Source organism: Penicillium odoratum (genome assembly GCF_028828045.1).
Source record: "Penicillium odoratum strain IBT 22623 chromosome Unknown utg000003l_segment0_segment0, whole genome shotgun sequence".
Classification (NCBI taxonomy): domain Eukaryota; kingdom Fungi; phylum Ascomycota; class Eurotiomycetes; order Eurotiales; family Aspergillaceae; genus Penicillium; species Penicillium odoratum.
Window position 1 is genome coordinate 19,506 of NW_026643145.1, and position 24,864 is coordinate 44,369.

The 24,864-nt window shown below is 46.0% G+C and overlaps 6 protein-coding genes across 6 annotated transcripts; 3 read left to right on the top strand and 3 right to left on the bottom strand.

Moving 5' to 3' along the window:
* Positions 1-86: 86 nt before the first annotated feature.
* On the top strand, positions 87-6,037 carry N7520_003267 (ketoacyl-synt-domain-containing protein; the record flags this gene model as incomplete). Its single annotated transcript, XM_057137202.1, has 4 exons — positions 87-293; positions 427-1,365; positions 1,446-3,794; positions 3,845-6,037. The coding sequence occupies 4 exons, from the start codon at positions 87-89 to the stop codon at positions 6,035-6,037; spliced, it is 5,688 nt and encodes a 1,895-aa protein (XP_056997667.1).
* A 215-nt stretch (positions 6,038-6,252) lies between these two features.
* Positions 6,253-7,142, bottom strand: N7520_003268 (glutathione S-transferase family protein; the record flags this gene model as incomplete). The annotated part of the gene is made up of 3 exons (XM_057137203.1): positions 6,253-6,626; positions 6,738-6,946; positions 7,006-7,142. The coding sequence occupies 3 exons, from the start codon at positions 7,140-7,142 to the stop codon at positions 6,253-6,255; spliced, it is 720 nt and encodes a 239-aa protein (XP_056997668.1).
* An 8,679-nt stretch (positions 7,143-15,821) lies between these two features.
* Positions 15,822-16,425, bottom strand: N7520_003269 (uncharacterized protein; the record flags this gene model as incomplete). The annotated part of the gene is given in 2 exon segments (XM_057137204.1): positions 15,822-15,848; positions 15,865-16,425. 2 exon segments carry the CDS (start codon positions 16,423-16,425, stop codon positions 15,822-15,824), a joined length of 588 nt encoding a protein of 195 aa, XP_056997669.1.
* Positions 16,426-16,589: 164 nt separating this feature from the next.
* N7520_003270 (uncharacterized protein) lies at positions 16,590-17,246 on the bottom strand (the record flags this gene model as incomplete). Its single annotated transcript, XM_057137205.1, has 1 exon — positions 16,590-17,246. The coding sequence occupies one exon, from the start codon at positions 17,244-17,246 to the stop codon at positions 16,590-16,592; it is 657 nt and encodes a 218-aa protein (XP_056997670.1).
* A 927-nt stretch (positions 17,247-18,173) lies between these two features.
* Positions 18,174-19,455, top strand: N7520_003271 (uncharacterized protein; the record flags this gene model as incomplete). Its single annotated transcript, XM_057137206.1, has 2 exons — positions 18,174-18,692; positions 18,826-19,455. The coding sequence occupies 2 exons, from the start codon at positions 18,174-18,176 to the stop codon at positions 19,453-19,455; spliced, it is 1,149 nt and encodes a 382-aa protein (XP_056997671.1).
* Positions 19,456-20,138: 683 nt separating this feature from the next.
* Positions 20,139-22,083, top strand: N7520_003272 (uncharacterized protein; the record flags this gene model as incomplete). Its single annotated transcript, XM_057137207.1, has 2 exons — positions 20,139-20,183; positions 20,242-22,083. 2 exons carry the CDS (start codon positions 20,139-20,141, stop codon positions 22,081-22,083), a joined length of 1,887 nt encoding a protein of 628 aa, XP_056997672.1.
* Positions 22,084-24,864: the final 2,781 nt, after the last annotated feature.

Below are 24,864 nucleotides of genomic sequence, written 5' to 3' on the forward strand. Positions count from 1 at the left end.
GTTTATGGAAATTCAATGCTCATTACACATCCAGATATGGTGATACCGAAGACATCGATCGTTGCTTTCTAGGATCGTGCACCGGCATGCTAGTAGCCGCTGCTGCAACAGTTGGCCCATATCGATCGGGTAAATGGATTCAATTGGCCGTACATATTGTTTGTATTGCGTTCCGCATCGGAGTTCATACAGCACGTGTTGGCGAGCGTCTGACAAACATCGACGAAAGTTGGTGCCGTACCGTTCACGGAAATATTGACCCTGAATTGCTCTCCAAGTTTCATGAAGTTGAGGTATTTGCTTGTCGCCGCTGCTCTAAAGACTTTCTGAGTAAACACTGATAGACACTAGGGTACCCCTTTACCTCATTGTGCATATGTTAGTGCTACTACCCCCAACTCAACAACGATTTCCGGCCCTCCACAGATACTGAAAAAGCTATTTGCTTCCGCGGTATTCGAATCAGCGGGGCTGAAGTCCAGCTCGATTCCGATCTTTGCCCCGTATCATGCCGCTCATCTCCACCAAGAGGCTGATATAAATTGGATCATTGGCATCGATGATCTGCCAACGTCTCGAGTGCTTGGTGAATACATCACAAAATCTCCTTTACTCTCAACCAGAAATGGAAAGCCCTTCGTGGCCACAAACATGGCTGATCTTCTCGGCCAAGTCATCCATGAAATCCTGGAGGAGGTGCTTCGATGGGACTTACTTGTCGACGAGATCGTTTCTCTCATTCCGGCCCAGTCTAAAGTTAGCATCAATGCAATTGACGCTCCAGGCCTGGCAAAGAGTCTTGTCTTTGCACTGACAGCGAACGGGACGTGTGACGTATCATTAGGCACTACTTTTCACGAACCAAACAATGGTGTCCCTTTGAGCCAAGAACAGCCAACAGCTCACTGCTCAAAAATTGCCGTCGTGGGCATGTCTGGCAGGTTTCCAGAAGCGAAAAATGTCGACGAACTTTGGAAGGTTCTACTGCAAGGACTTGATGCCCACAAAGTGATCCCCAAAGACCGTTTCGATATTGACACACATTTCGATCCCAGCGGCAAGAAGAAGAACACCACCGTTACCCCCTACGGTTGCTTCATCGAAGAGCCTGGACTCTTCGATCCGAATTTCTTCCAGATGTCACCAAGAGAAGCTACCATCACAGATCCAATGCAACGACTGGCGCTGGTGACTGCGTACGAAGCTTTAGAGATGTCCGGTCATGTACCCGACCGAACACCATCTTCGATGTTGGATCGAGCGGGTACTTTCTATGGCCAGACCATTGATGACTATCGCGAGGTGAATGCAGCACAGAATATCGATCCATTCTATGTCACGGGTGGCCTTCGCCCGTTTGGACCGGTGCGTTATATAATTGCCTTTCCCGATAGAATGCAAATACTTATCAGTTGTTTTAGGGACGGATCAATTACTACTATAAGTTTACGGGGCCCAGCTATTCGGTTGATACGGCCTGCTCCTCTGGTCTCGCATCGATCCATATTGCTTGCAACTCTTTGCGTAGTGGAGAATGTGACATGGCCATTGCAGGTGGAACGAACATTATCAGTGGGTCGGACATGTACGCTGGTCTAAGTCGCGGACAATTTTTGTCCAAGTCTGGCTCATGTAAGACCTTTGACGACGCGGCTGATGGCTATTGCCGCGCGGATGCCGTGGGAACTGTCGTTTTGAAGCGCCTAGAGGATGCAGAGGCAGATAATGATCCCATTCTTGGGGTAATCTTAGCTTCGGCTACGAATCATTCATCTCACGCCGTATCCATCACACAGCCCCACGGTCCGACGCAAGAACTCTTGTACCGCAAGGTTCTCAGCCAGGCCCGAGTTCATCCATCAGATGTCGACTACATTGAGATGCATGGCACCGGTACCCAGATCGGTGACAGCACCGAAATGAGCTCTGTCAGCACCGTCTTCGCTGGTCGCGCCCAAGAAGAGCCTCTCTATGTGGGCTCGGTCAAGGCAAATATTGGACATAGTGAGGCTGCCGCAGGCGTGACAGCGGTTATCAAGGGGCTTCTTATGTTTCAACAAAGTGTCATTCCAAGACATGTAGGCCTGAAAGGGCAGTTGAATCGAAAGTTTCCCTCACTGATAGACAGAAATATTCACATTCCCTATCAAAGCGTACCATTTCACGAGAAGAAGAACAGGAGACGACGAATACTCGTGAACAACTTCGGCGCAGCAGGAGGCAATACAGCACTGCTCATGGAAGAACCATCAGCAAAACAGCAGGCTAAACCCTCCCAAGACCGATCATCCTATGTTGTCGCCGTCTCAGGCAAAAGCCTTACTTCATTGAGGAGGAACAAGAATCGATTATCTGCATTCTTGTATCAGAACGAACAAGTGTCGCTAGCAGACCTGTCCTATACAACGACTAGTCGCCGCATGCACTATCGTCACCGTTTCATAGCTGTAATTTCTTCTATCCAAGAAATTCAGCCTGCATTATTGGAGTCGAATGAAATTTCTACGCCGGTTGCTCCATCTCTTATTTTTGCATTCACAGGCCAGGGGAGTATATATTGTGGCGCAGCCAAGGAACTTTTTCACACCTCTCGCCAATTTCACTCTGATATTGTGGAGTTCGACAATCTAGCTCGGAGCCACGGGCTATCTTCCTTTCTTGCACTGTTGGATCCGACAGTCGAACTGGCTTCATTGTCGGCCGTTCAAACCCAGATCGGGCAAGTGTGCATTCAAATGGCCCTCTATCGGTTATATAGATCCTGGGGTATTGCGCCACGGGCCGTAATAGGACATAGTTTGGGCGAATATGCTGCTCTATATGCCAGCGGAGTTTTCACAGCCAGTGACACGATATTGGTTGTCGGCCGCCGCGCAGAGCTCATGGAGCAGCATTGTACTCCAGGTACTCATGTCATGCTAGCTGTGCGAGCTTCATTTAGGACTGTGCAGGATTTAATCCATGACACATTGGCAGAAGTGGCCTGCATCAACGGGCCGAGTGATGTTGTGGTCGGGGGTCCTGTGGATGAAATTGAGCGCTTGGCGAGTGAACTCTCGAAAGTTGGTGTCAAATCAATTTCGTTGCCCGTGCCATTTGCTTGCCATTCGGCACAGTTGGACCCTATTCTCGACCCTTTTGAGGCTGCTGCTCAAGGGTTGGTGTACTCTGAGCCTAATATTACGCTTCTGTCGCCACTGATAGGCAGAGATATCGACAAAGCGAGTCTCATTGATGCGCACTACCTGTCCCGCCATCTTAGGGAACGGGTGAATTTTGTCGCAGCTTTGAAAAATTCATCCCTGCTCTCAAGAGAGCTGAACATGCAATTCGTGGAGTTGGGCCCTCATCCGCTTTGCGCAGACATGGTCCGGAATACACTAGGCCTGACGGTGGTAAATTCCCTACGCAGAGGAGATGATTCATGGAAGACGATTGCAAACTCTCTCGCTGCCCTCTACATGCGAGGGGTTGATATCGAATGGGGTCAATATAACAGGGATTTTCATTCTTCGTCGTCACCCATTTGTTTGTCCACACTTCCTTCATACGCCTTTGATGAGAAGAACTACTGGATCGAGTATCAAAATGATTGGGCTCTCACCAAGGGGGATAAGTTCACTCAGTCAGCAGAATTACCAACAGGGCCGGGTACAATCTCGGTACAGCATCTTCTCCGGGAGAATCTCGATGAAAGCTCTGCCATGGCAGAGTTCGAGTCTGATCTTATGCACCCCGCCCTGCATGATGTGATTGTAGGCCATGTCATCAACAATGTGGGATTGTGTCCTTCGGTATGCTCTTTTAACCTTGTCTCTATGAAAAATTAAGCTGACCGACGCAGGGTGTATTCGCAGACATGGCTTTCACGGCAGCCAAGTATCTTTACGACAAGACCACCATCGAGTTTGATCACCTTTCCATGGACATCGTGGACATGGAGATCTTATCCCCCGTCATTCTAGAATTATCTGGGGAGAGGTCTCCACGACTCATGAGGATTTCTGCTACAATTACACAAGACAAGGTGTGCATTGAGTTCTCTGACAGTATGACTGCAGACGCTCCATCCACCTTGTATGCCAAATGCACCGTGATCCGGCATGACACCACCAAAGTCAATCGAAAATGGAAGCGAAGTAAACACTTCGTGTCTTCACGGATTGCCTATCTTCAATCTACAAAGGATGTACATCGCTTACATTGCCGTATGGCATACAAGATATTCGGGGCCGTTGTTGACTATTCGGAGCGGTTTCATGGAATGGAAGAGATTCTTATGAACAGCGAGCATTACGAAGCCGTCGCTAAAGTGTCGTTCAAGGCGGACACATCTGTTGGAAACTTTTTCCGGAATCCATACTGGATTGATAATGTTACCCAGCTTTCCGGCTTTGTGATGAATGCGAATGAGACAGTGGATTCATCAAAGGCAGTGTACATCTCGAGCGGGTGGGAGTCGATGCACTTTGCGGCTCAATTGTCATCCCAGCAGGTCTATACGGTCTATGTGAAAATGGAGCCAAATGAGGGCTCGGCTGTTAGTGGCGATATGTACATTTTGGATAATCAGCACGAAATGATCGGCGTTGTCAAAGGGGTCCGGTTTCAAGCAGTTCCTCGTCCTTTGCTGAAACTTCTCCTAGCACCGCCCAAGGGTGCAATATCTTCTGCTACCAGCCCTCATCAGCCATGGAAGGACGAGACATTGGACTACAGCCCATCAACCTCCAGTACAAACGGGACGACTACTTCAACGACGCGGAGCAAGAATTCTACAGTGAACTCGCCCGTGGCAGCAGGCCTTACAAAAGTACCTCCACCGTCGGAGATCGTTCTCCGCGTCTTGTGTGAGGAGATGGATGTGCATATAGAAGACTTGGATGACAATATCACTTTCTCTGAAATGGGTGTGGACTCTTTGATGTCGTTGGCGGTCATCGGCCATCTAAGGGAGTCATTCTCCCTTGATATCCCATCCACGTTCTTCCAACATAATCACACCATCAAGCATCTCGTCAAATCTTTGGATGAGCTCAACAAGGAAATCATCTTTGAAGGTAACCAGAAGTCGCTTGCTACACCAGAAAAGGTCCTTGACAGACCATCGCACAATGGCACCATTCACCCTCCAAGTGCGACATCCACGGCCCAGCATCACGCTACGTCTATTATTCTCCAGGGCAACCTTAAAACAGCCACTAATAAACTCTTTCTTTTCCCCGGAGGTTTTGGGACCTCTGCCACGTTTACCAATATGCCATCTATTCATCCCGAGCTGGCCATCTTCGGGTTAAACAGCCCCTTTGTGAACGCCCCCGAAAATTTCACCGTCAGTATTGCCGAGATGGCAGCTCTGTATGTCACCGAGATTCAACGCCGACAGCCTCAGGGTCCATATTCTTTCCTCGGGTACTCGGTCGGAGGTATCATCGCATATGAAGCATCTCGGCAGTTACTTGTGGCAGGCGAGACCGTGGAGAGACTCTACCTCGTCGACTCGCCATGTCCGCTCGTCATCCCACCCATGCCCCCGAACCTGATCAAATTCCTCGACTCGATTGATCGGTTCAGTGGGAAAGCTAAATCCTCTGAGCATGCGCCCGCCGAGCCAGTCAAACCGATGGGATCGCTCCATGTCACCCAGACGCTTATCAGTCTCGAGGCGTATATGCCGGAGGCTCTTCCCCCCGGGATATGCCCCCCTCGAACGACGTACTACGTCGCCAAGAACGGCGTGAATAATCAGTCAGATGTGCAGCTTCCAGATATTTCGGATAGAGATAGGAGGGTCATGACTTGGTTGTTGGAAGATAGGACCGGCATGGGTGGATTGGGTGATGGATGGGAGATGTTGGTAGGTGGAGAGCTGTTGAAGGTATATCCGGTTGAAGGGAATCATTTTAGTATCATGAAGGAGCCTGATGTAAGTCCTCTATCTATCACCATCTATACTGTGGCCTTGGTGGCGCTGACTGACGCATTGTTGCAGATTCTTGGGTGGGTAGACGAATTGAGAACGGCGTATTGGATGTGAGGATATTCGGCAGGGACTGCTGGAAACGACCAGTTAATCCAAATTTTAAAAGTTTTTCTTCTTTTCCTAAGGTTTGCGACACTGCAATATATGAAATACGAAGACTATGTCGATTCAACTCCTTCTTATCGTTGACCTGAAATCTCCACCATCCTCACCATACCAGAAACAAGTACTTCAGAGAGCAAGCAACTAAGCTCAGAGATGACATCCAACTAATTCAAATCCGCGTTACTTCTCTCCAGCATCTCCTTCCTCTTCCCTGCTACAATCACCGCAAACTGATCCTCCGTCATCGTTGGCACTGGCACTTTCAGGGCCTTCTTCACGGTCTCCCTCGCCAAGATCGAATCATACCATTCCCGAATCGCCGGCCAATCATCAAGATCGAAACCTAGCATATTCGGCGACGCCCGCACCCAGCAGAAACTGGCGATATCCGCGATGGTGAACTTTTCGCCCGCGACATAGGGCGATTCTGTGAGACGGGTGTTCAGGGTCGCGTAGAGCCGCTTGGTTTCGTCGATATAGCGCTGGATGCCCCAGTCGGAACGAACGGGGGCGAACCCGGTGAAGTGGTGAGCTTGGCCTATTGTTGAGGGTTGTTATTTACTTTTTCATTCTTTCTTTCCTCGCAAGGGTTGTCGGGGACCTGCGCAAAAGCAGAACATGCAATAGTATTTATTATGATAAGGCATACCTTGCATGGGACCTAGACCTCCCATCTGCCACATCAACCAACTTAGCTGGTCTGAATACCCTGGGGTATCTCCAGGTGCGTAGCTGATCTTGCGCTCGGTATCATACTTCTCGACTATGTAGAGCATGATTGCGCCGCTTTCGAAAACTCGCGTTTCTCCATCGGTGATTGCGGGGAGACGTCCGTTGGGGTTGATTTTCAAGAACCATCTTGGATAGATAAGGTTAGTATATCTCCTGCCGTTGCCGATATTTGATTCATATCATACTCTTCTTTCTGCTCCTGGGATGGGAGATCCACGGGTCGTGCTTTATATGATAGACCTAGTTCTTCGAGGGTGATGGAGATTTTAAAGCCATTGGGAGTGGCAGATGTGTAGAGTGTGATTGGTTCGGGTTGGGCCATAATGTTTGCTTAGAATCCTTTTGTTTTCATCTACTGAAGGGAAGAATGTGTTGGTTGAATAGATGGAATAAGAGAGGATACTATGGTATGATGATGCAAGAGGGGGTATTCTTGTTTATATAGGACAAAGAACCCTACGGGGTTTCTATATTATAATTGTCACACGCTTTGACCCCTCGGGGGTGTACTGACCAAGCCTACGTCCACTAAATTGTCAATCTTTACACTTTTTAAGCTTTTCCAGCGTCACCCCTTCTATATCAACTATATAAAGTGGGTTTCCATCATCTCCCATGACTAGTCTGTGCCATAACCCGCAAATGGGTAGGTAAAGTCAACCCGCAACCCGAACCCGCAAAACCCATGGGTTGGTCAGGTCAACCCGCAACCCGCCCCATGCGGGTTGCGGGTTCGGGTGCGGGTTACCCACGCTAGCCCATCTTTGCATAAATTTCTAACGCTATACCTAAATAGGATGGATAAATTTGATTATTCATGAAATTAATTACTGTTATTTACACATGTTTCTGTCACGCTTTTGAATTTCTCGTTATTCAATCATTAGTATCATGAATTTAAAAGGATTTAGGTTGTATATCAAAACTTTAAGTCTGGTAATAAGATTGCCTTTAGGATTTAATGTATTTAAGGTAGGTTGTGGTTATTTAAAAGAGTTTAGGTAGGAAATGGTTATTTGGGGTGGAAATATATATATTTCATGTAGAGCTCTTCAAGTGTATCTTCTAGGAGATTTGTGGACCTTCTCTCCCCTACCTAAATCCGCTTAATTTCAACTTTTTTAATATCAAATCTATGACTGATTTCTATAGAAATCAGCAGTACTTTTATATACTCTCTCTATCTTAGACTCTGTCGTTCAGTGGCAGACTTTATCAGCCATTTCTACAGCAATTAGTAATACTTTCATAGCCTGAAAAATCAGGAGATCAACGATTTCTATAGAAATCATTAACCCCTAAGGCCTTCAGTAACCCATAAATTCAATGGGTTTTTATGGGTTTTTATGGGTTTCTTATGGGTTTCTGCGGGTTATTGCGGGTTACTTGCGGGTTTCTTGCGGGTCTCTTGCGGGTTACCTGATAACCCATAAATTCTATCCAATAGGAACCATGCTTTATAAGTCAAGTTGTGATAGATCAACATACTCAGTTTTTCACTATACAGCATGGTCAACCCCCCTCTTATTATTAAATTCCCTTATTTACAGCATTGAAAATTCCACGTAAGTGCCTACTGCTCTCATATTCTTCTAAACCATCTACTACCCCTCTTTACTTTCTATATGTCTCAACTCCAATACTCTGATGCTGATGGCTTCTCATCATCTATCTACGATGGTGATATAGATAATCTTCCTTATTTTCCACCAGAGGACTCACATCTTTTATATACACCCGAACTCTCAGTCAGCCAGCAGACAACCAATTCCTTTGATCAAGAGTTTATTCGACCATCCGCCCCTCTCACGATCCCTTCCTCTCTAAAACGCGTTGGCCCAGATCGTCGAAAGGGCTACATTCTCTATGAAAGCATGACACATAGTGATTGGGTAGAATGGTGGCTTCAGACCGACTTTGGGAAACAAAGTAGGGTACGATGGGACTCAAACCACTTTTCTGAAGTTTGGACCCAGTTCGATCAGGTAGCAAATGCCGCTGATGGTGCACCAAAGGTAATGTGCAGACGTTGCGGGCAAATCCTTGAGCACCCTCAATCTCCATGCGCTGGAACGAGTATGCGCCATGGAACTTCGACAATGAACAAGCATTTAAAGGGTATTAATTGTCGCAATTATACTAAGAATAAGACGCAAGCATCTGGTATTACCCAGTTTATACAAACAGCTGTAAGTATAAATATTCATCTATTCTTCTATTTTTCCAACTTTCTCTTCGATCATTAAGAGACGTGTTTTTGTGCACAAAAACATATCTTTAATTAATATTCACGCTCAACGCTTAACTTTCAACGCTATAGAGCAGAAACCCTTTAACCAATCACAAATTTACACAAGATGCATGGGAACAGAAGCTTCTTACTTTCCTTACGGTCGCACGGCTTCCATTCCGACTAGTCGAGCACCCTGAATTTCATAGCCTTATCAGAATGGCCCAAACTGCCCCAACATGCCCTGAGATCCCGTCACAAAAACGTATTAGAAACCGGCTACACACTACAGTGAAAGAGAGACAAGAAGATTTACTCCGAAGGCTACCTGCTGGGTCTAAGATATCAATTGCGCTTGATTGCTGGACATCTCCATTCTCACAGGCGTTCATGGCTATCAGTGGCTATTTTATTGATGAGGACTGGCAGTATCGTGAGATCCTTCTTGGATTCGAACCACTTTATGGAACACACTCTGGTGCAAATCTGAGTGTAGTACTCCTGGAGATCCTTCAGCGACATAAAATTGAGGATCGAGTTCTTGCAGTTGTCACTGATAATGCATCAAACAATAAGACCTTAGTCGACACCCTTCAGCAATCTATGTCAGATGATATTACCCTGATTCGGGTCCCCTGTATCGCGCATGTTATTCAACTCAGTCTAAATGAGCTTCTTGGTTCTATGAAGGCGGACCCTATGAATGAGACAACCGAAGCACGGTGGACTGAGCAGCGGTCCCAGTCAGCTCGCATGAATGCAAAGCACCATAGACGAGAAATTGTGAGAACGTTAAATAAGGTAAGTGATATCAAATCTATGAAATATTACTATTACTTATAAAATTCTCCAGATTCGCAGTCTTGCTATCTATATTAACGCTAGTCCTCAACGCCGGGAAGCATTCTATAAACTTCAACCTGAATCTGTCAAACTTACGCCTATTCAAGATGTCAAAACACGTTGGAACTCTACATTCCTCATGCTTCGCCGTGCAAAGCGCCTCCAATCTATCTTTGACCCTTTTTGTGAGGAATACGATCGGACAGACTTGATGTTGGATGATGAGGAGTGGCGGCAGATTGAATATCTCCTTTGGATCACACAGCCATTCTTTGAGTTCACTAATGAACTTTCGAAGACAAAAGACGTTACAGCCCATCATATCTTCAAGATTTATAACAAACTGTTTGAACATCTCGAGCTATCGATTTCCCAACTCCAAAGAAAGAAGGCTACTTGGAAAAAGAAGATGCTTGAAGCGCTTCAGGCTGGCCTACAGAAGCTTCGAGTCTATTACTCTGAAACAGATAATATCCGAGGTGACCTTTATGCAATTGGCACTATCTTAGCGCCAGAGAATAAGCTCCAGTTTTTCATGACTGACGACTGGTCTGATGAATGGCGCCAAAGATATCGACAAAGCTTTAAGGATTACTTTATCCCCTACCAAAGCCGTCTTACTAGTCAACATGATTCTATTCCCTCCCAGTCATCTACTAGAGTAGGATCACGTCTAGATATGATGCTTAAAGGGAAAAGGCAACAGGCAATACCACGTGATGAAGTTACGCAATATCTTGATAGTGGTAAGTTTTATCTGTCTTATACTTAAATATTATTAATCTCTTTAGATATTATTGAAGTTACCCCTCTTACGTTTTGGAGAGAGAATCAGTACCGATTTCCAGCACTTGCAAATCTCGCTCGGGATGTCCTTTCAGTTCCAGCATCTGGTGCTGGTGTTGAACGACTGTTCAATACTGCTCGTGATATTTGCCACTACCGCAGAGGGAGACTAAATGCCACAACTATCCAAGAATTAATGATGTTCCTCTGCACTTCAAGGTTTGATATGCAAGAAGAGCAGTTCAAGTTCTTAAAGGAGTTCTTCTCTCATGATGAGATTGAAGCAGTAAATGAAGAAAGAGATGATTCAACTGATCAATTTGATATTGATCCAATCAGTGATGATGAGGAAGAGGATACACAAGGGCAAGAGGAGACTCAAAGGTCTAAGTCACCTGAAGACCACAGTGAGCATGATTCGCCTAATTTACCTATGATAGAAGGGGTAGATACTCAAAAACGCACATCAGGGAGAGTGCGTAAGCGTGTTAGACGTGAAGATAGTGATTTCCTATATGATTAGCTGTTTATTTAATATATTCACTTTATATTCTATCTACTTGAGTGATTCATAAATCAAGATTTCATGAATTAAGATTATATTGCGAAAACTACAAAGCTGTACTAGGCTGTACTAGGAATACTCAAAAATTCCCAAAAATACTACATAATTTATGCAGAGAGAGCTATTTCTATGTTTGTCCTGTTTGACGACCCATTGGGTAACCCATAAACCCGCGCGGGTTTCCCAACGGAACCCGCAACCCGCATGCGGGTTAGACCGACCGACCCAAAACCCGACCCATAGGGAGGATGGGGCGGGTTCGGGTGCGGGTTTCTGCGGGTTACGGCACAGCCTATTTGAGGCCACGTAGCCCACTAGGTAGCCGATCTCTGCCCTCGACCTCATCTTATCTAGGCGTGGAATACTATCTAGCCGGCAGTATACTAGCGACCCGTATATCCTGACGTTCGCCAGCGAGGTTCTTGGCTTTTCGGAATCATCTATGAACTTCCGTGCCTTATCCTTAGACTTTAGCATGGGCCGGCCCATCGGGCCGGACCTGTTGTTTTTATTGAGTGATGCTTCAATTTTTCATGTTATTGAGGGGAGTTGTGTTCTTTGTTTTGCATTAGATACAAGCAGTGTGAGAGATATACAATTATGCACGTGATTCCAGCCTCATTATCATCTCGGCAACCAGGATATTTCAACACTCCCACTCGCTGAAATCGTTCGTCAGAAAGATATCAGCGATCTTTTGTCATGGTTGCCAGGTCCCATTAAAACCTCCCAAAACCATTGGTAAAAAGAAAGGAAAGGGTACCTGCATGCTCGGTTTTCTTTTTCCTTGTCTGATATGATGGCTCTTGTCCGACCGGGCTATTATTCAATGCCGAGGCCTTTCCGAAACCATTCAAATCTGTCTCGCGCAAGAGGTTTCGTAAAGCCATCTGCTATCTGCTCTGACGTTGGGATATATTTGAGTTCCACTGTGCCGGCGTCTTGGATCTCTCCTTGCCACTTTCGCTGGATTTCCATATGTTTTGTACGCGAATGATATTGAGGATTCGAAGCCAGCGCGATGGCTCCCTGGTTGTCGCCACAAATGATCGTTGCACGTTTTCCCTGGCCGATGTTCAGCTCGTGGAGAAGCCTTCTCAGCCAGATGGCTTCCTTGGTTGCTTGCGTCTGGCCCATGAATTCGGCCTCGCAGGTTGACAGGGCAACAATGTTCTGGCGCTTTGATTGCCAACTGATTGCTCCGCTTCCAATGTTGAACAGATATCCTGCCGTCGACCGTCTTGTCTGGTGACACCCAGCCCAATCTGCATCCGTGAAGCCACGGAGCATCTGAAGTTGACCTTTGTACGCAAGACCGAGGGATTTGGTGCCTTTGAGATATCGAAGGATTCGGCGGGCGAGCTTCATGTGTTGTGGACCAGGATTAACCAAGTGTCTGCTTGCCGCCGATACAGCGTATGCGATATCGCCTCTGGTCCCAAGCATGATATACATCAATGATCCGATCACACGTTGGTACTCTTTCTTTAAATTCGACGGGCAGATATATTCAGGACCGCTTTCTGGTAGGGGTGAGGTGTCTATAGGCGTGCTGGCATGTGCACTGTCCAACATTCCGAATTGTTGCAGGACCTTGTGCACGTAAGCCTCTTGGCTGAGATGGAGGATTCTGTTCTGTCGATCTCGCCGGATGGTTATGCCGAGGTAATAGCTGCACGGACCCAGGTCTGTCATATGAAAACGGTTTCTGAGGCTTCTCTTGATCTTCTTTATCTCTGAAATGCTTGGTCCGATGATCAAGAGGTCATCGACGTATACTGCGATGTACACGCCGCTCCGAACAAAGATACTGAGATCGGCGTTGATAGGCTCGAAGCCAAGATTCCGAAGGAAATTGGTCAGCGTCTGATACCAAATACGAGGTGCTTGCTTCAGGCCGTAGAGCGCCTTGCGAAGCTTGCAAACCCTCGATGTACCGTCTGTGATGTGATGAGGCTGTTCAACGTAGATCTCATGGTCGATCTCGCCGTATAAAAACGCTGTTTTGACGTCCATTTGTTCGATCTCGAGATCCAGAGCTGCGGCAATTGCAAATAGGGCTTTGTAGCTCATCGGCTTGACCACAGAAGCAAATGTCTGATCATAATCGACACCTTCTTCCTGGGTGAAACCTCGGACTACCCATCTGCACTTGTAGCGAATAATTTCTCCGCTTGATCCTCGTTTGAGTTTGAAGATCCACTTTCCGCTCAGGATTCGACGATCTCTGGGAGGTTTTACCAGTTCCCAAGTCTTGTTTTGTTGAAGTGATTGTATCTCTTCGATCATTCCCTTTTCCCATTCGAGCCAGCGTGTATCATTCTTAGCCTGTCGAAGGGACTTTGGTTCGAAGGGTTCTATGTCTTCCGCTGCGACAGTCAAAAAGGTCGGAATGACATTTTTGTCAGGAATATTCATCAAGGCGAGTTCTTCTTGGTCATAACCGGATGTGTCTGGAGAGTTTTGTGTATCACGAAGCTTGAGTTCAGGGTGGCGTTCCAGTGAGTCTTTCTGCACTATGTGTTTTGCACCACCCTCTTAAAGCTCGGAATTATCTAGCCAATCTGGGATTCGCCCTTGCTATGCATCGCCTTGTCGCTGGTCGCTACCCGGGGGTGAGTCAATCCTAGGGACGGAATCCTGCGAAGCAGGTGATAGAGGACCAAAGGTATCTTCACTCCGTGGAGGCGAAAAGGTTATAGCTCCTCGGCCAGCAACGGCGGGCTGCGAGTTATCATTACTACTCGACTGAGGCAGATGCACTTGCACTATATCGTCCCATGATCCAGGCTATGTCTGTTCTTGTGGTGCCAGGGATATTTGACGTCCCGAGGCTGGCACGGATGTATGTCGCATACTGGCCGACGGGTGATTTATTTGCCCCACCGTCTCACTCCCCCCTGCGGCAGCAGCCGTTGCCACAGGAAAGCTCTACTGTTTGGCTCCCACGTCTTATATGGTCTGCGTGGAGGGAGGTTCAAGGACTTCATAAAATTCTGCGTTTGGTGTGCCAATGATTCTGCCGTCTTCTAGTAGGACGCGATAGTTCGTATTGCCTTCGTATCCCAATAGTAGACATGGCCTTATTCTTAGCTCCGTCAGCTTCTTTCTTTGTTTAGGCGGAATCAGATACTCTCCCTTAGATCCTATAACTCTCAGCCGTGATAGGTCAGGTTTGTCACCATACCAGGCTTAGTACGGAGTCATATTGCGTTTAGATGATGGTGATCGATTGGAAAGGTATGCCGCCGTTCGCGCAATTTCTGGCCAGAATTTTAGCGGCAACTTTGCATGCGCGAGCGTTGGTCCAACTCGATCGTAAATTTTCTTATGGGTTCTTTCTGCTACCCCATTCTGCTGGTGCTGGTCGACACCCGTGACCTCGGCTTGAATCGCCCTTAAGAAAAGCGTGAATTTCATGTCTTCTCCCACTTGCTCCGGAATCCGGTCAAGGCGAATTCGCCTGCATTTGCGCTCGGGGCGCTCATTATGGTCGAGGAAGTACCGTAAGGATTCAACGACGTACTCTTGCCGCCGTGGTATGGGGACGATTTCAACCCATGCAGTAAAGTCATAGACAATGGTCAGCCAATAACGGCTACCATCGAGGCCCTCCTCGAACGGTCCTGCAACATCGATATGCAGGAACTCCATGGCGTATTTGGCTCTTTTGCACACTTCTGAACGGCGATGTGGGACTTCGATCATTCTTCCCTGGAGACAAGGGTTGCAAGGTCCGCGTGGCGCATCATCTTTAATGCCGTGGGCTTGCTTTTTCAATCGTCGTATGTTCGCACCGCTTAGGTGGGCGAGCCTATGGTGCTAGAGTGCCGACTGCGGGCTGATATGGTAGGCAGGAAAAACAAGTTTTGCCCATAGGTCAAGCGTATAGACTCTATGGTATTGGCTCGCAGTGAACAAATTCTTTCCATCTGATTTGTTCCGAATGATGGCGCCATTGCTCGAGAAATCAATCTTTGCCCCCCGATTGAGAAGCTGCAATACTGATATGAGATTTGCATGTGCGGTCGGGACGAATAACACTTCATCTAGGACGAGCCATTTCTTCCTCCCTCGGACATTGTATAGGACATTTGCTATTCCTATGCCAGAAGGAGCCGTCGAGGTATCGACACTGCGTAACGGTGGACTATCATATTTGTTCATCTTGACGAATCTCGTGGCATTGTTACAAACGTGCTGAGCACATCCGCTGTCGACAATCTAGGCGTCGTTGATCGAAACAGACTTTGTGACCATTATACTGGGGAAGAAATCAAACGTGGTAACATTTCCTTCAACTTCGGTGCTGAAAGCTGTATTGATATCTTGTTCTGAGGCTTTTGTTGCCACAAATGTCGGCCTTCTGGGGTCTCTCGGTCCTTCTGAATCGTCGTCTTCATGATCCGTACTAGCTCGTCGCTTTGATAGATTGCGAACACCCGTGTGCGCCTCTTTGGGTCTTGGCCTGCGCGTCATTCTCTCCTTTTCTTGATCCTTCAGGTTAGGATCCTTTTTGAAGTAGTGTGACTCTCTATAATAGGGTTTCCGGCAGAAGGCATAGAAAGGAACATTGTTCATCTCGATTCGGCATGTTTTCCCATCTGGAGACGGTATGACTTTCCTGTCTCGAGGCTTCTGGCTAAGTGTGAAGGTAGGAAGCGCATTCGTATTAGTGGGCTGGTTGCCCAGCTGACCCTTCCTATGCTCCTCCTCAATGGCCTTATTTTCGATGTAGTTAAATGTAGGAGCTGCTTTGGTGATATTTCCGTCCTCGTCTCTGTCATTGACTATGTCCATTTGTCTGAAGATATGGTCGCGAAAGCTCTCATATTCCGGGCCTAATGCATGGAGGAAAAAGAATGTTCGTTCGATCTTAGAGGTGACATATGCGGGGTCGAGTAAAAGCTTCTCGGCATGAATTTTTCTGATCTCAGCTCCGAGGGCTTGTGCACTCCCAAATTTTGCTCGGGTGAGTGATATGTACCGTCTCTGAAGATTCATATATGTCCCTGAACCTTCTGGCTTGAAGTGTTCCTTTACCGCTTTGATCAGTGATTGGACCCGGGTGATTTCGAAGGCGTTTATCCGCTGAGCCGCATTGTGGGTCAACTTGGCCGCGATCATTGCCGAGTAAAATGTCTGGCGGTGGGTCCACTGCTCCGCCTTACCCTCTTCCATTGGTGGTGTTGTTCCATCTTTGGCGATAGGGGAGATTCGAAGAAACTCCTTGACCTTTTGATTCTACTGCGACCAGTCATTGGCATTATCGAGAGTTGGTATGGCGTGGTAGAATGAGCTCAAGCCTAGTTGTTCAAACTTGTTCGAATCCATCGTGATGGTGTTCAGGGCTCTTCGGTGCTGAAGAATTCAGCGCTTGATGAATTACTTGAGCAAATTGAGAGAACAGAAAGCGTATGATCTGATGGCTTGGGGGACCGTGCCTCGAGGCCGAACAGTTCTAAGCTCGATATCTCGCTAGGTAGACTAGAGATGATAGAAGGAGAGTGCTCCGACGAGCTTGGAGTAGGTGTATGTGACGGAATGTATTCGCTGTCTGGTAGCTGGTTCGGCTTGGTGGAATCGCGATAGGACTCAAAGAAATGAGGAAAGCGGTCGCGATCCACCATATAACGTGGCTTTCGTTCTGCAAAGGTTGAGGGTCTGTTTGGCCGGAGGTTGTAGCGATTTTGGTTGTCACCATTGCCCAATGGTGTATCACTAATCTCGATGTTTGCTGAGTTGTGATGACTTGAAACGTTGCGTTCTGTGATATGGCGGGGCCTTGTGTGGGCAGGTACGGCAGCGAGTGCTCGGCGTGTGCGCTCTTCTGGAGGTAGTCTCCTATAGGCCCGGCCGACTGCGTGTTGGGAAAGTGATGGAAACTTCGCCTTTTGAATTTGTGTGAAGCGCCAATGACGGATGCATCGAAGATAGCACACCGAATCGAGCTCTTCGTCAGACCAGTTATGCCCCTTGTACGACCCTTGCCTTCTTGCCATAAATCCGAAGAAAAACCGGATTGTCCTTGTTCGAGAGCATCAGGGTATTGATGAATAATGGTATCCAATCACGCTACAGAAGCTTCATCGTTATTTCTGGCTGGGTAATGTGATACGTCGGTAGCGGTGTGGCACGTCTGCAGCGGTGATACGTCCGTTATCTGTTGTGAAGCAGAACCATAGACTATGATTGGCCTGAGGGATATTCGTAGCGGTGTGACGATTTTGATCCGAATGTTGAGATGATTTCGCACAATCAATTTTCTCCTGGTCGTGAGAAAATGCCTTCTTTGTTGATGTCCTAAATGAGTAGTTCCAGTTTGGTCAATAGATGAAGCTATCACTTGACGGGGAAAACTTAGGAGCAGAGATAGTGTCTCCAATTTGAGGTAAGCGGTGCCGGGCTCATAACCTGTTGTTTTTATTGAGTGATGCTTCAATTTTTCATGTTATTGAGGGGAGTTGTGTTCGTTGTTTTGCATTAGATACAAGCAGTGTGAGAGATATACAATTATGCACGTGATTCCAGCCTCATTATCATCTCGGCAACCAGGATATTTCAACAATTTCAACACGGCCCTCCGCCCGCCCGCGGGCGGGTGCGTAGGCCGCCCTCTGAGGGCCGCCCGCGGGCGGGTATGAGGTCTATGGATAAAGGAACACAGTAGAATGGAACACCACCTTCAAAGCCCACTAGAAGGAACTAAGGGAAGTACTCCGAAGTTAGAAGTAAAATCCAACAAATGTCTGCCTCGGAAGGTTGAATCCCTATCCTTCAATTTGCTACATCTACCCTAGGTACTACCTTTTAGGCTTATGGTACCTCATTCATTTTGATTTTCAGTTTTCCTTTTCATTTTTCATCCACACTCCTCGATTTTCTTATTTGTTTGTCGCTCTTTATTGAGCTTAACCAACGGACACATGATGTACCCCAACCATGGTTTCACTCTTGTCACTCTTTTTTTCTTCCTCGTCGGGCTCTTTGTGAATGATTCATGGGCTCGAGATGCTCCGTTGAATACGGAGCCAACCCTCAACGCAAACAATTTCCGATTCGATCTGAGCGGGAGTATCCGAAAGCAGGATCATGCCCTAGCCAGCCGCGCTGTCGACCTTGGCCCCCGTGACTTGTATTCAGATTATGCTACATATTCGGCCAAGGGGAACAGACTTATTTGCCTGACCAAAATGGATGATGCAGCTGCGGCAGCCAAGCTCGATAGAGATCCAGCAGCAGAATATACGACCGTAGCGGAGATGGAGGCAGCTGGTTGGGTATCCTCTACAGACAAGTTGAGCGCCGCAGAGATCGCAGATGCCAACACGAAGATGGAGGGCTACTTGAGCGGAACTTTAATGAGCAGTATTGGCGTGGATTTGAGCAATAATGAGCTTGTCGACTGGAGGTGGACGGTTGGTGAAGATGGGGTGCTCACAGCGGAAGTATGTATGCAGCATTCAGTGCGCTATCTTTTACAGATACCCCCTTATCACCCGCTCTCCTCTAGATATTGTAAAAAAAAAGAACAGCCCGAGAAGAACTTGCAAGCTAATGGAATATACTTTTTTCATACAGGACTTAGAAGAAAACACCGGAGAGACAGCCGCAGCTCAATATCAAAATTGGTATAATGTCCAAGGTGGCCTCATTATCGTGAACCTCGCATGGAGTCCGGGTTATGTCGTGGGTCAAAACTCAGATCAGGAATGGTGGCCTGAAGATGTAACCGACGATACTGTTACAGCGCTCAATGTTAAACAGCTATCGGATGTGATGTATATTGAATGGGCGAGCCAAGCGACGGACGTCACAAGTCTCGAATATGTCATTCCCTTGAATGTTGTAAATCCGGGAACAAGAAGTGCGATGACCCTCGCCATGGCATCTGTCGCTTCAACTTGGTCGACGCCTGAGGTCTTCTATCCCGGATCAGAAGCATTTGATGCACTGGTTGGGTCTCCAAATGGAAACGCACAAGCGTGGATCCTCATCAATCACAAAGCGCAGCTGGGTGTGAAGACCATCTCCAGTATTAGGGTATGGACAAGCAGCACTATCAAGGCTGGTCAGCCAAATGTGTTTCCTGACACGGAGGAGTGGGCAGCTGAAGCCGATAAAAGAAACATGTGTTATATCTACTATGATGACCCGGAGGAGGATGGAATTTTCGAGTATGACGGGGACGCTTACTGGGGGGCTATGTGAGCATATGCTTTTCACTTTCGAGGATGTGTCAACCAGTGACGAGGACGCTATGGACCTTTCTTAATCTCCTCTAATGCTACCACATGGACGGAAAGATAAAAGAAAGAAAGATAATAACCTTGGGAGCACTTAGGTAGATATTGGCCATGACTTTAGCTACTATTGTATATATATATCCATGACATAGTAGATAGTAGTAAACTGGGAAGCGGTCACTGACCGCTAGGACCTTTTGAGGACAGGCTTGTTCATCCTGTACCTAATTTCCACAAGTATTATATTTATCTTGAATTAGGATACAGCGTAGCAAAACATTAGAACGCGGATAATAGTCCATAGTAATCGCTTAATCAAGACTATAATCAATTATCCGATTATATTAGACATGTTTAGTCTTAGCCAATACATCGATTTTCATCTTTCTAGATAGAGCTCGCCTAAACAGCCTAGAGGAGTAGGTGTACTGTAACAGGTTGAAATACTTTACCGGGAAATAACTCCCCCGGGTAATTCCATGTCAAAAATAAATTAGTCAGCACGTACGAGTCTCCAAGGTTGTCAACCTAGAATAGACCCCGGGGCTTCCAGGGCTCTCTCTTTGCTTCCTCTAGTAATTAGACAACCATCCTTTCCTACCGTCGATCCTTTGTGACCACTGGCACTGAAACTAGAAACCCATAATAATGGATCAGTTACCAAAAGAGATCAGGCACATAATCGCCGATTGGGTGAGCCTCTCTGTCTAAGCTCTAAAGCGATAACTTGCACCTCTAATTCAAGCTACAGACAGGACAGATATCCAAGGAAAGCCTCCAAGCGCTGGGCTTAGTCAGCCGTGAGTGGAACGAGATTGCCAAAGAATTCTTGAATCAGCATATCATCATTCGCTTAAGGGAAGGAAGAAACCCCATCATACCGGACGACCAACGTATCCTCATACACGCGAGACAACTGAGCCTTGTGGCAGAATGGCGCCCGTATTTCCCTCAGAAAACATCTCTCTCCAATCACCGAAAGCCTCTGGCCAGGGACAAGCCTGACAATCACAAGTCCCACATTTCTAGTCTTCTAGAAGGAGCATTCTCTGGGGATCACTCCGTCCCCGGAGCTGGTTTCTACGTTAGAGGAGATTGGAGTCCTGTTATTGATCTGATCCGACTAATTCCTCGTTTACACGAAGTGAATCTCCTTGTCTTCCATGGTGGTCCAGTCGAACTCTTTGAGGCTCTTTCACAATATCACCCTACTTGTCGAGTCTCCATATTCAGCACTTTGATTAAAAAAAACCCAATTCGGTGGGACTCATTTCCTTCTATAGATCCGGTGTGGATTTCCTCGCCAATGCTATATGCTGTCCATTTGACTTGTGAGGAGTACTACCCTGTGCTCTCTGAGGATCCCGATAGGATACTACAGAATATTGTGTTACATGCGCCGAATCTCAAAAAGATCGCATTGCGGATTAGAGGTCGGGATAATGGTCAGGCCTTAAGAGAAAGGCTACACGAAGCCAGTGTGGACATGGCCAACAAAAATGACAAACCACCTGGATCTGCTAGAATTGAAACCATGTCATGGCCTCTCCATACCGATATGACAGCTACTCAGTTCCAAGATTGGCACACAGTCACCGATTTGAGTGTTTTGAAATCATGGACTGTTGGCTGTATTAAAGATTCGACACTGCTCCAGTCTATTATGGATATTCGCCCTTTCAAACAGCTAAAGCAACTCACCCTTGCCGTATTTGCACCTAAGGGTGATGGGCCAAGGTTTTGGCGCGCTGCAGAGTCGATGTTCAGCTCGCTGCCACCATTAACATATCTTTGTTTATTGGGAGTATATCATCCTGGGTTTCTGAACAATGTGCTTAGCTATGGGCATGGGCAAACTCTCCTTGAGTTGAAATTGCATGAGCAAATATCACCTTATCCGCTCGCAAGAGGCGTGTCTCTACCCCGACTGTGCAAAAAGGGGCAAGCCGGGCCCATATTTTCAACTGAGCAAGTTCGAGAGTTGGGACGCTATTGTCAACTTGTTCGGAAGCTACAAATCTGTGTACAGCGATATCCAGGTCCTCAAACAGATATGTCGAGCGCTCTGGGACGTTTTCCCTCCCTCAAGGAGCTCGACCTTGTGTTGAATTGCTTACCCCAAATGGATGCGAACGGAATGCCTGTCCCACCGCGAGAATTGACCGAATTTGAAAAGGGTCTGGTAGCGGAGTTTGGGCGGGGCAGTGATGTCTGCCCTAGCTGGTTCATTCGGGACTGCATGGTCAACTGTGCTATGAGCGAGAATTTTGTGAAAGCGTTCTTCACACACATACGCAAATCCCAAGAACATCTTATCCAACTAATCATTCACCCTCTCTTTGGTCAATTGGATCAGTATTCCGGATCGGAGCAATATCCTCGTTTCCCTCAAGGAGTAAGCAAATTCATCCACCAGCGTTTTTTCACTAACTTGACCTCTGTCTGGACGGTAAGAAAAGACAATGAGGTCAAGCTACGTGCGATGTGTGAGAAACCTTTTAATCCCGCCCACCTCAAGAAGTACCCTGATGAGATTTTATCGATTTTCCGTTCCACTATCATGTGGGAGATGAGGCCAGAGATTATTACCTAATGGCTTGATTAGGTAGATCATGAAGGCTAAAGCATTATCTTATACGTAATTAGGATCAGTCATACTGTCAGTAAGGACCGGATCGATATTTTAGTAACTCCTGAATAGACCTATACTTTAGTGGTTAATTGCACTCGACTCCATTGCCTTTTTCTATATCCTGATTAGTCCGTTTTGCGTGTACCCGTTAGACTTTAGTAAGCCTATTGGACAGCCCATTGGGCTTCGGTGGGCCGGCCTAAGCCCATTGGGCTTTGGTAAGCCTATTACGGCCTATTAGAGTGGAGATACTATTTTTACATAATTTATGAAAGATATGCTGTATTTTTAGTATTCTAGCTGTAAATACCATAAATAAAATACATACTTTTACTACTAAGAGATGGGGTTTTGTGCACAAAACCCCTTCTACCTGAAATTTCAGGAGTCATTCATTTGCGCTGAAATCAGTAACCCTTATTGATCTGATAAAATTTGATTGATAAATAATAATAAATAATGACTAAAAACACCTAATTAATTACATGAAATCCAATTGGCTGATCAGGGCGCTTCCGTATGCGACCAGAGGTGCGAGATGCGGGCAAATTCCCATCATCCGCACTTTCATCCGAACTTTCTTCGGATAAATCCCCTCTTTTTCTCTTCAACCTCACACTCTCTCTCATATATACTCTTATACTCTCTCTTATACTCTCTCTCATACTCTTACTCTCATCCTTACTCTCTTTAATATCACTAATTTCACTAATATCACCCTTTTCTACCTGAACTTCATCCTTTTCCCCCTCATCAAAGATATCCAAAGATCGAATGAAAGCAAGCTCTGTCTCTTCTATCTCAAATTAGGTAACACGACTATAGAGCATAAGGTCTTTAATCGTATCCACCTTAAGACGACCACGTCGATAGTGGTAAATATCACGTGCTGAGTTAAAAAGCCTTTCTACCCCAGCACCTGTCGCTGGGATAGAGAAGATATCACACGCAATTTGCGCAAGAATTGGGTATTTAGTCTCATTTTCTCTCCAAAATTGTCGAGTATTTAGCAGGGTTTTGCCTAAAGATAGGGTTAGTAAGCTTTATTAGCTAAAAGAGAGTATAAAAGGGTATAAAAAGGTAGTAAAAAGTGCCAAAAAGTGTAAATTACCTGATTAAAGATAGTGAGATAACTCATCTTGGACAAAAGAGCTCTCCACTTCTGGGGTAAGTAAGCTTTTAAGCTCACTCTGCTCACTCTGCTGAAGGGTAATCGAGGGTAGATCTGATAGACCAGTATATTTACTTTGATATTCTTTTATCCGATCTTTTAAGCTTATCTCATATTAAGTAGCATAATCTTGATCTGACTAATCAGCAGTTTAGAAAAAGCGGAGCTTATGCTAAGGGGCAAGAATTATCCCATGTACATACAGATTACCAAGGTTAGGGCTATTAGTTTAAGCATAATACTCAGATAGCTTAACCTTAGCTGCTTCTAGGGCCTGAAGCATATGCTGCTTCTATGGAATCTAAAGAGAAGATATCAGCTTTTTGACAAAAAAAGATCGGATGAATGAAAAAAAGATCAGATAAAACTTACCTTTTTCCGCCGCAGCTTCCGGATTAAAGCTTCCAGATAGACAAATAGCTTATTATAGATCAGGAAGACAGTATGGATAGTAATATCCTTTATTTTGCATAGAACTGTGGTAAACTAGTAAAAAGGCTCTATAATATATAGTAGATAGTCGATTTGCTACTATTCGTCTGCAGAAAGCTTCATTTCTGTAAGCTTAGACATTAAGCAATACTTTGTAAGCTGATCTCGAAGACGCTTAGCCCGCTGTAGCATCAAAAAGGTTAAATTCCACCGAGTCCGGACGTCTTAAAGTGGTAATAAGCGTACTTTTATCTGATCTTGAAGCCCTAAGAAGGTATCTCGTCGTTATGGGCTTACGTTGATATAGATAGCTAAATTCCGAGCTTTTTAGAGGGATTTAGCTATACCCTCTATACCCCTTTTGCTATAGGAGAGATCGTTAGACCAAATAAGGTCAATTATATCATTCTTAGGGCCTGCTTTTATCTGTCCAAGCAGCTGCTTTAGGCTTAGCTAAATTACGTGGGCCATACAAGGATTTCTGATAAATAAGCATATAGGGTATACAGCTTGGAGAGAATCCACCAAAGTATGGTTATATGACGCATTATCAGCTATAATAGCCATAATTCAGTCTGATAAATCATATGCTTCGATAGTAGTTTGCACTATTTTTATAAGATTTTCACCAGAATGGGGCCCTGATAGGGGCTCAAACCCTAAGAGCACTTCTCTATACTCCCATGATTCGTTAAGAAAATAGCCTATTATAGCCATAAATGCTTGCTGAAAAGGGGAGGTCCAACAATCAAGGCTAAGCGAGAGCTTAGAAGTAAGGGGTAGGGTATCGAGAATAGCCCTTTATCGAGTTTTGGTCTCTTTTATCAACCTGCGTTGAATTGTTGAACCACAGGGGAAAGATAGTATAGAAGGTACTGATTATGCAAGCTATAGAAGGTTCTGGAAGTGTGGGCTTTCGACTAGGTAAAAAGGGAGCCGTAGACTAGTAATAGTAGTCAAAAGCTATTTTTCCCATAAATCGTTAGAGAAGGGTAGGGTAGGATTAGTAGGATTGGTAGTTATGGTCTATTATGAAAGAGCTTATTAGCTTTTATGGCGAAAAATGATGGGATGAAAAGAGCTAAATTACCACTTTCTATATAAGTTATTAGATATTAGGGTATTTTACCCTATTCTGA